Here is an 11,506-nt window from a genome sequence, read left to right on the forward strand (position 1 = left end):
TAATATGAAGTAAAAATGGGGGGGGGGACTGGGAATAGATCAGTGCAAAATTGTCCCTGGTAGAATCCCCAGTACCCCAAATTCAATCAACCCATGGACTGATCTGGGTATTGCAGCACACACCTGTAAACCTGATGACCAGGGAGGCCGAGTCAGAAGAATTACAAGTTTGAGGCCAGACTGGATAACTGAGTAAGACAGTCTCAAAATAAAAAATAAAAAGGGCTGGGGATGTACTTCAGTGGTAAAGCATCTCTGGTTCAAACCCAGATAGATTTAATGGGTTATGTCCTCAAAGTTTCTTCCAGGGGCTGGGGTTATGGCTCAGTGGTAGAGTGCTCGCCTAGTACTCGTGAGGCACTGTGTTCTGACCTCAGCACCACATAAATATAAAATAAAGATATTATATTAACCTAAAAACTAAAAAAATATTAAAAAAAAAAAAACGTTTCCTCCAACTCAAAGTTCTGCTTCCACCCCTTTTACAGACTAGCATTCCATAAAATCAATCAAGACCACCTATGTGGGCTAGGGATACAGCTCAGTTGGTAGAGTGCTTGTGTAGCACGCATAAGACCCTGGGTTCAATCCCCAGCACCATAAAAAAAAAAAAAAAAAAAACAAAGATCACCTATGTTTAAGGCACTTTCTTCTCAGTTAATTCCCAACTTTCTATTTCAGGTGCCTTTAATCCTCTGACCAGTGACACTAATGTTTTACGATGATTATGTTCTCATCCATCACAGAAGACCCCACACATCTAAAATAAGCCTGAGGTAATTCCCATTCCACTCTCAACCCCCCACATTACACTTTTTAACCAAACTCTTCTGAAAGGTGCACCCTCCTCAAACTAAATTCTACTGACCTATGTGCTTCCCCAATCCCTCACTTCAATTCTATACTCTCTGTACTCACATCACATAACCTATCACTTCTACCTCACCTCTGAACTCAACCACTCATGTACTGCTACAGTAAAACAAGCACCCAAACATAAATTCAAAAGAGAAATGGTGCTTCCCTGACCCCAAGAAACCTAGTTTCCCCCACAATTCCATCATTCCAGTTCTCAGACCAAAAACACTAGAGTCATCCTTGACTTTTGCCTCTCCTTCTCCCCTCGATTAATCCTTCAAACACCTCCCTTACCTTCAAAATATATCCAGAATACATACCTGACCCCTTCAAGAGTTTCAGGCATCAATATTTTTTTCTTAACTGGATTATTGCCACAGTCTAACAGGAATCTTTTAATTCCACTTCTGCCTTCCTTAACCTTTTCTCCACAAAGAGTAATCCTTTTAAAATACACAACAGATCATATTACTCCCACTCAAAAACGCTCCAACAGGTTTCCCAGCAAACTCAGAATAAAAGCTATTTAACACTTTTGGCCCCAGTCACCCCATTTCTCTAATCTGCCAAGCAATGTTCAAGCCTAAGGACTGCTGTTTTCCATGCTAGCAAGGCTCTTCCCACCATCACCCCTTCCAGGGGCAAACTCGGCTCTTTCCTGTCACACAAGTCTGAGGCTTACATCCTGCCTTTCATAGGCCTTCCCTGGCCACCCTATCAAAACACTCTTCCAATCAGGCACGGTGGCACACCCTGCAATCCCAACAACTCGGGAGGCTGAGGCAGGAGAGTCTCAAATTCTAGGCCAGCCTCAGCAATGTAGTTAAGACCCTAAGCAACTTAGCGAAACCCTGCTTCAAAATAAGTAATAAGGGCTGGGGACGGGGCTCAGTGGTTAAGAGCCCCTGAGTTCGAGCCCGCGTACCAAATAGATAAATAAGTAAAAACTCCATGTAGGAAGGAGGCCGTTTAGTTCACTGAGATGTGCTCAGGGAACAGAATAGTGCCTACGTCGAGCACTCAGCAAATATTTGACTGAATCGACGACCTTCTGCAGAGGTTTCACCCCAACCCACCAACCCCCGTCTGCTCTGGACCACGTCACACCTAGACACCAGTAACCACCTCTGGCACCTGCAAGCCCTCTCTAGGCTCCCATTTGAGAGAACTTGCCTCAAAACGGGCTCTTTCAGACCGGCCCGCTCCCGAGGAGCCCCGGGAACCTAAGCTCCCCTCAGCTCCGCTTGCCAAGGCGCCCCCAGCCGAGCAAAGGTACAGGTTCCCTCCCATGAATGAATGAACTACGCCCCCTTCACCCAGTCCGCACACCCCCGACCCCTCTGGTCCCTAAGCCCCCGCTGCAAGCCAAGGCCCACCGTACCCCTTCCGGACGCCCGATTCCCGGAATGCCAATCCAGCTCCCTGAAGACCCCCCACGCCCCCTGCAGAGGTCTCCGATTCCTCCGAACAGCCACTAGGGGACCTCCCGGCCACACACCTCCCAGAAACACGACCAAACGACGCCCGCAGGGGTCTCGGGAGCGCTCCCCAGCCCACGCACGTAAACCCCGCCCTCCCTCTTCAAAGCGGCCCCCGCTGCCTCCCGGCCGGGAACATCTCCCACCGGACGCCGCCTCCAGACCCTCGGCGCCTCCAGCCGCAGCGGCCCTGACCGTTTCTGAGCCTCTAATCCCCACAGGCGGATCTGCCGATCATACTGCGCCGCCTCCTCCTCACTGATGCCGCCGCCAGCCTCCTCCTTCTCCACCATGGCGCCGGTTCTAGCAGCTGCAGCTCAAGTCCGGCTCTCGCCAACCGCCCGCCGACCCGCGAGCAGCCAACCGCCGCTGGCCGCGCGCCTCAGCCGAGTCTGCGCCTGCGCCGTGGAATCGCGCCTGCGCAGTACCTCCTCCGCCGAGGCTGGGACCACGTGGACCTCCAAAGCCTCCGAGGCCGACCGGCGAGTGGCAGTCACGTGACGGAGACTCCGACCGCCCCCTCCTGGCCAAAAAAATGGCGGGCCTCATGGCCTCACGGAGAGGTCCACGTGGTTATTTATGAAGCTGTCCAATTGTGCAAATACTTATGGATCAAGGAGGCCAGTTTTGAGTCAGTTCTGGAAAGTCTACAGAAACCCCAGTGTTGTAGGTATTGTGAAATAAAGTGGTGAATAAAATAGACAAAATGTAGAACTTTGCCCTCTATTAGAACAACCTAAAGAAAAATACAGTCTTCCCGGGTATAGGTGGGAGATTACTTCCTCCACTTCATGCACATACCAAAATCTGCAGATACTCAAATCCCTTATATAAAATGAGCTAGTGTTTGCGTATAATCTACCCACATCCTCCAGTGTATTTTAAATAACTCCAGATTACTTATTACACATAATGCAATATAAATGCTGTGTAAGTGGTTTTACAGATAGGATGCATTTTCCTTAGGCAGGATGCCCTTTTATTATTTAGGTAAATACTTATTCAGGACCTGTTATGGGGTCAGTCACTAATCTCTGTCCAACATATACAGCAGTGAACGAGGCAGTAAAACAGATACCCCCTCATCAAGTTAGAATGTTTTTATTTATTTATTTATTTAGATGTAGATGGATAGAATGCCTTTATTTTATTTGTTTATTTTTATGCAGTGCTAAGGATGGAAGCCAGTAACTCACACATGCTAGGCAAGCACTCTGCCATTGAGCTACATCCCCAGCCCTAGAATGGCTTTTAGTAATCTATGTAATCTTTATAAATATTGGAATTTTGGGGAGGGTGGGTACAAGAGATTGAACTCAAGGGCACTCAACCACTGAGCCACACTCCCAGCCCTATTTTGTATTTTATTTAGAGACAGGGTCTCACTGAGTTGCTTAGCACCTCACTGTGGCTGAGGCTGACTTTGAATTGCTGAGGCTGGCTTTGAACTCGAAATTCTCCTGCCTCAGTCTCTCAAATCACTAGGATTACAGGCATGTGCCACTGTGCCAGGAAGAATTTTTGTTTGTTTAACTAGGGACTGAATAGGAGTACTTTACCACGAAGCTACATCCTCAACCCTTTTTGCTTTTTATTTTGAGATAGGGTCTCATTAAGTTGCTCAAGACCTCACTAAATTGCTGAGGCTAGCCTCCAATTTGTGATCCTCTTGCCTCAGGCTCACAAATTGCTGGGATTACAGACATGTGCCACCTCACTCAGTGTAGATTACATAGAATTTTATTCCAATTTCATATCTGAGTAGTCTGAAGTCGAGAAAAGGTAAGTAGCCAAAATAAAGTCTCATAACTGGGATTCAAGCCCAGGCTTCAAAGCATTTAACCCATATGCTTCCTGAGGAATTTACACTGCTGTGTGGTATATTAAGCTCCTACTGTGTCCTGATTTTGTCCACTGAGGCACATACTCTGTGAACCTCAAAGGTGGAGGAATGAGGGACAACAGACGAGAAATGAAAGACGGAGACCAGGCAGAGATACACATGAGAATTTATTTGTCAAAGCTGACAAATAAAGGCCATTTCTCTATAGGAGAGAGAGGCCAAACAGGCTTGGGTTCTGGGATTTTTGGGGGGCAGGCTCAGGAATCAGAGCCAAGTGGGTCCTAATGGGGGCGGTTAAGGTTGGGTTGGTATGAGGGAGTGGTGAGCCTTTCTCAGAAATGGCCGTAGGGGGCTGGGGATGTGGCTCAAGCCATAGCGCGCTCGACTGGCATTCGTGCGGCCCGGGTTCGATCCTCAGCACCACGTACAAACAAAGATGTTGTGTCCGCCAAGAACTAAAAAATAAATATTAAAAATTCTCTCTCTCTCTCTCTCTCAAAAAAAAAAAAAATGCCCGTAGGTGGGAAAGGGAAACTTTCTCCTTAAAATGGCAGCTGTCACTTAAGATGGCCATCCAGATGCTACAAGGACCTTTTTTTTGTGTGGTGGGGTTGCTGGGGATCAAACCCAGGGCCTTGTGCATACAAGGCAAGCTCTCTACCAACTGAACTTTATCCCCAGCCCCACTAAACAAGGAACTTATAGTGGATATTTCGTCCCCTTGTACAGACGAGAACTTGGAAACGCAAGATGGCAGTGGCAATCCATCCAAGGCCATATTTTGTTTTTAAAAAGTTGGGGGGCTGAAGCCGGGTATGGTGGTGCACACCTATAATTCCAGCATCTTAGGAGGCTGAGGCAGGAGGATGGCAAGTCCAAAGCCACCCTCAGCAAAAGCAAGGCACTGAGCAACTCAGTGAGACCCTGTCTCTAAATCAAATACAAAATAGGGCTGGGGATGTGGCTCAGTGGTCAAGTGCCCCTTAGTTCAATCCCCAGTATCCCTCTAAAAAAATAGTTGGAGCTGAATTTACAACTCCATGGTAGAGCACTTGCCTAATATACATGAAATACTAAGTTCAGTCCCCAGCACTAGGAAAAAAAAAATGGCAAAAACATTCATGCAAAAATCTGTTCAATGACTGCATTATTGATTATTGCCCTGGAACAAATTTTGCGGAAACATAGGGACTTGAACCAGGCATAATGGCACAGGAAGATCAAAAATTAAGGTCAGCCTCAGCAATTTAGCAAGACCCTGTCTCAAAATAAAAGACACAAAGGGCTGGGGAAGTAACACAATGGTAGAGTGCCCCCAGGGTTCAATCCCCAGCACCAAAAAACAAGCAAACAAGACCAAAGTAGGGACTTTAAAAATAAACATTTATTGGGGCCCTTTGGTGGCACAGGCCTTTAATCCCAGCAGCTAGGGAGGCTGAAATGGGAGGATCAGGATCACTAGTTTAAAGCCAGCCTCAACAAAGGCGAGGCACTAGGAGCCACTCAGTGAGACCCTATCTCTAAATAAAATATAAAATCGAGCTGGGGATGTGGCTCAGTGGTACAGCGCCTCTGTCATTTGAGGACACCCTAAGCAATTTAGTGAGATCCTGTCTCAAAATAAAAATAAAAAGGGCTGGGGATGTGACTTAGTGATCAAGACTCCTGGGTTCCATCCCTGGTACCCAAACAAATAAAATAAATAAACATTTATTATGTCTTATAGTTTCTGTAGATCAGGAGTTCAGGAGCAACCTGGCTGGGCAGTTCTGGTTCAGGGTCTCTCATGAGGATTTAGTCAAGTGTCATCTGGGGCTGAGTTTATATCCTTTGATTTGGGCTGACTGATCCCCTTCTTAGAAGGCTCACACACGTCTGGCAAGTATTCATTGGCTTATTCTTTTTTTTTTTTTTTCTTGTACTGGGGATTCAACCTAGGAGCACTTTACCATTGAACCACATCCTTAGCCCTTTTAATTTTTTTATTTTGAGAAAGGGTCTTGCTAAATTGCTGAGGCTGACCTCAGACTTGCAATCCTCCTGCCTCGCCTCTCTAGTGGATGGGATTACAGGCCTTTGATGACAATTTTGACCATAAGAACATGACAGAGAGACATTACTTAAATTCTGAGCTCAGTCATCAAAGTGGAAATTCACTTCCACCTGCTGTGGAAACACTTGAGTTTGACCCTGAGTTGCCAGAGAAGCAGTCCAATTGCCCCGCAGCCATGGTGAAGGGAGAAGCCAGCCTAAACACAGACAGATGCCTACCCAGCCCCCAAGTTCTTCAACCATCCACAATTTATTTTCTAGACATGTGTTCCGTAACCCCATGAGATGTCCTATGCCAGAACCAGCCAGCTGAGCCCTTCCTGAATTTCTGGCCCACAGGTACTGTGAAGGATAATAAAATAATCGTTGCTATTCCAAGCCACTGTCAGGGTAGTTTTCTTTTGAACACACATAAAATGTACCATCTTAACCATTTCTAAGTGCACAGCTGATTACTGTTAAGGATATTCACATCCATCATTGTGCAACTAATCTCCAGAATCTTTTCATCTTGCTAAAAGTGAAATTTTTTGAATTGCCAAAAGACAGAATAACAACAAATTTAGTTTAAAGATCTAGCCCGGTGCAGTGATACACACCTATAATATCAGCAAATCAGAAAAGTGAGAGGAGGATTGCGAATTCAAGGCCAGCTCAGCAACTTACGGAGACCACGTCTCGAAATAAAACATAAAAAACATCCCTGGTAGTACCCCCCCAACACAAATTTAAATAAATAAATGAAACATAAAAAGGGCTGGGGCTTGGGCTAGGGTTGTAGCTCATTGATAGAGCACTTGCCTAGCATGTGTGAGGTACTGGGTTCAATTCTCTGCACCACACATAAATGAATAAAAATAGAGTTCTTTTTTAATATTTATTTTTTAGGTGTAGATGGACACAACACAATGCTTTTTATTTTTTATGTGGTGCTGAGGATCAAACCTGGGTCCTGCCCGTGCTAGGCGAGCGCTCCACCACCGAGCCACAATCCCAGCCCTAGAGTTCTTTCAACAACTAAAAAAAAAAGGGATGGGGATGTGGCTCAGTGGTTAAACTTTCCTGGGTTCAATCACCAGGTAACACACACACACACACACACACACACACACAAATTGGTTACCATTAGGTTATTCAGATTCCTATCCTTGTAAATGGTAAAGCAGAAGGATGTCTTTTATTTTATTTTATTGGTACCAGGGATTGAACCCGGGGCTCTTAACCACAGAGTCTGGGTTTACAGGACTGCACCATAAGGCCCAGTGCAGAGGATGTCTTTACCATGCCAGCCAAACTGCACTGGGAATTAAACACTTAGTTTGCATCTGGTGACATGAAACTTTAGCATGAGTAACTCCATTCTGGTTTGTTCTTTTAGGGTCTTAAGCAGGAACTTAGATCAATGGACTCCTATACATTTTATTTAATACCCAACAAGTCCACATCTGTCCCTGATCCCTCTCCAGGCTCTGGTGACCACAAATTTATTTTCTATTTTGATTTCAATTATTCCAAATACTTCATCTGAATGAAGTCAAACAGTATTTATCTTTGTGGGGGGAGTGGGTACTGGGATTGTGCCCAAGGGTCCTTTATCACAAAGCTACATACCCAGCCCTTTTTATTTTTTATTTTAAGACAGACTCACCAAGTTTACTGAAGGTCTCACTATGTTACTGAGGCTGGCTTTACATTTGCCACCCTCCTGCCTCAGGCTCCTGTCCTCTTGGTATTACAGGCATGTGTCACCATGCCCAGTGTCTTTCTTTTTTGTTGTTCTTGTTCTTGGTGATGCCAAGGGATTGAACCCAGGGCCTAGTGTCTGCAAGTATATACTGTACCACTGAACTATTCCCAGTCTTTGTCTTTTTCTGTTTCCTTCATTTAGCATAATGTCCTAAAAATTCATCCCTATCTAGATGCAGACACCACATACTGTTATCCTAGCTACTCAGGAAGCTGAGGCTAGAGGATTGCAAGTTGGAGCCCAGCCTAGCTTTTTATTTTTTTTAATAGTGTTGGTGATGAAACCCAGAGTGGACCTTGGGCATGTGTTGCACACCAACTCTTCCTTTTGAAGGCTAAATAACTAAATAATATCCCATTGTATTTACATAACATTTTGTATGTCCGTTCACCCACTGATGGTGATTTAGGTTACTTCATTTTTTTTTTTTAAATTGGGAATTTAACTCAGGGGTGTGTCAGCACTGAGCATATCCCCAGCCCTTTTTTTTCATTTTGAGACTGGGTCTCCCTAAGTTGCTAAGGCTGGCTTTAAACTTGTGATCCTCCTGCCTCAGCCTTCCTAGACACTGGGATTACAGGCATGTACCACCGTGCCTGGCCCATCTTTTGACTATTGTGAATAAATGGTTATGAACTTGGTGCGCAGATATTTTTTTTAAATATTTTTGTAGTTGTAGATGGACAGAATGCCTTTATTTTATTTGTTTATTTTTATGTGGTTTTGAGGATCGAATCCACAGCCTCACACATGCTAGGCAAGCGCTCTGCCACTGAGCTACAGCCTCAGCCCTGCGCAGATATTTTTGAGACCCCATTTTTCAGTTCTTTTGGATCCACACCCATGGGACAGCTTGTTTTTTAGCAACAGCTAATCAGAATGGTTGTCAAGGGGTGGCGGTATAGCTCAGTTGGTAGAGTGCTTGCCTCACATGCACAAGGACCTGGGTTCAATCCCAGCACCCAAAAAAAAAAAAAAAAAAAGAAGAAGAAGAAGAAGAACAGTTGTCAACTTAAGGTTCCAAAACTTGCAAAGGATAGACAGCAGTTATCCAGTAGTTTGAGTTCCTGGGTTTGAGGAGTACATAATTACCTCCACCCAGGTGACTGCTCACCACTAACCAAGGCAGGGACTCTCAGTCCCACCTGCACATTAGCATCACCTAGGGAGCTTTGCAGCAAGTGCAGTGCCTAGACCCTTCCTGCAGAGACTGGCTAATTGGTCTGGGGTGGAGCTGAGACATTGGGATTTTTATAAAGCGCTCCCCAGATGATTCTAAAAGGCATTCAGGGTGAACCACGGAACAAGTCCCACATACTGCTTCATTCTAGTCTAGATTCTTTTCTTCTTGTGAGAACCAAATTACACTTTGGGCTGGTAGAGTGCTTGCCCAAGCAAGGCCCTGGGTTAGGTCCCCAGCACCACAAAGTGAAAAACAAGAGAGCAGTAGGTTATTTACGTGTGGGTGAAACTGTTTTCTGCCTCCTGTCTTTTTTGTTGTTGTTGCTGTTAACTACATTGGCCAGACTGGTCCTGAATTCCTAGACTCAAAGAGACTATCCTGACTCAGCCTCCCTGGTTATTGGGACTACATGTGTGCAGCACCATGTGCAACCACTTTTTCTTTTTTAAAAATTTTTCTCGTGGGGCTGGGGATGTGGCTCAAGCGGTAGCGCGCTCGCCTGGCATGCGTGCGGCCCGGGTTCGATCCTCAGCACCACATACCAACAAAGATGTTGTGTCCGCCGAGAACTAAAAAACAAATATTAAAAAAAAAAATTCTCTCTCTCCTCTCTCACTCTCTCTTAAAAAAAAAAATGCTCTATCATCCTCATCTTCCCTTTTCTTTAAAAAAAAAAAAAAAAAATTTTCTCGTGCTGGGGACCAAACCAATGGAATTGCACATGCTACTGACGTGCTCTATGACTGAGTTACACTCCCAACCCCAACTCTATTTCTAAATAAGTTCAAGTTCTGAGGTTCCAGTAGAGATGTGAGTTTGGGAAAAAATGCTAACCTAGTACAGGTATAAATGCATTTTTTCAAACACATAATGGCATATGTAGAAATAACTGTAGTTGCATATATGTGGATATATATATATATACATACACAGATATACACATATTCATATATATATATAAACATACATATATGATATTAAGTCTGGGATTTGATTAAATAATTCAGCAGGTTTGGAGGTTCTGAGGATGGGAGTAAAGAAAAAATGAGGGCTGGGGTGTAGCTCAGTGGCAGTCCCTGTTACGTGTTCAGCACCACAAACAAACAAACCCCCAAAACAAAGTGCCTTGGTGCGAACCTGTAATCCTCAGGAGACTGAGGGAGGAGGATCATAAGACCAGGCCAGCCTCAGCCATTTAGTGAGACTCTGACTCAAAATTTAAAAAAAGGCTGGGGATGTGGTAGAGCATCCCTGGGTTCAATCCTCAGTACCAAAGGGGAAAGAAGAGCTGGAGATATACCTCAGTTGGTAGAGTGCTTGCCTCACATGCACAAGGCCCTGGGTTCAATCCCCAGCACCATAAAAAGGAAAAAAAAAAAGGCAAAAGAAAAAGTTGAAGGAAAGAAAAAGAAAAGGACCGTGGTTATTTTGCGTTAAGGATTACTGAACTTGGGCAGTGCGTACATGATTTTATTTATTCTTAATTTTATTCATTTTATTTTATTCCTCCTACAATTTTTGTATCTGTTTGGATTTTTCAATAAGAATAATCTCTTTTCTATCCTGCTCTTAAGCTTCTGACTCTAAAGCTCTTGCCCTTTGGTTTGTTTTTCCTTGAGATTGAAAAATTGCCAATTCCAAGATCAAATAACCTCTTCCTGCAGGAAAGACATTTAGAAGTCACAGAATCACCAAACAGCAGAGGGTTGTATCATGTGTCTTTTGGATAAGCCTCTGGAAATAAACATTTCCACTCATTACATTATTAAAGTGAAATGCACATGTATCATAAAAAGAAAAATAAAGGAAGTTAGAGCTATTTCAAGGAACAACAACAACAACAAAAAAAACCAACAAAAATCCTTAGTTTTAAATGGTTTAGGAGTTAATATATCAACTTTGAAAATGATCTCAAAAATCCATGGCCTGTAGTTATTTGTAATTGGTCAGGGAGTGACTGACCTGAGCCATTCCATTGTGGATGCAGTAATTCTTATAAAATGATTACTCTGTAAAAAATAGTGCTGAAAATATAGCTAATTGCTCTCTATATTATTTTTTCTTATATGTATAGACCTACTAAAGATTTTAAAGGATTCACCTTTTTGCCTTTGCTCTCCTTCCTTATATTTTTTGAGTTTATGGGGAAAATGAAATAAAATGGTATAACTTTTACTTTTCTTTTTCCCCTTTTTTTAATGTGGTTTTGAGGATCAAACCCAGGGCCTTGTACATTCAATGGCAAGCACTCTACCAGCCAAGCTATATCCCTAGCCCTGAGGTAGAATACTTGCCTAGCATGCATGAGGCACTGAATTCGATCCTCAGCACCACATAAAAATAAA

At 44.0% G+C, this 11,506-nt stretch overlaps 1 protein-coding gene across 1 annotated transcript in view; it reads right to left on the minus strand.

The window, feature by feature from the left end:
- Positions 1-2,721, minus strand: part of Sae1 (SUMO1 activating enzyme subunit 1) — a 61,318-nt gene extending 58,597 nt beyond the window's left edge. Inside the window, exon 1 of the mRNA XM_026410417.2 lies at positions 2,532-2,721. Within this exon, the coding sequence (XP_026266202.1) occupies positions 2,532-2,629 (98 nt within the window). The 5' untranslated portion in view covers positions 2,630-2,721. The remainder of the gene's footprint in view (positions 1-2,531) is intronic.
- Positions 2,722-11,506: the final 8,785 nt, after the last annotated feature.

Source organism: Urocitellus parryii, chromosome 15 (genome assembly GCF_045843805.1).
Source record: "Urocitellus parryii isolate mUroPar1 chromosome 15, mUroPar1.hap1, whole genome shotgun sequence".
NCBI lineage: Eukaryota > Metazoa > Chordata > Mammalia > Rodentia > Sciuridae > Urocitellus > Urocitellus parryii.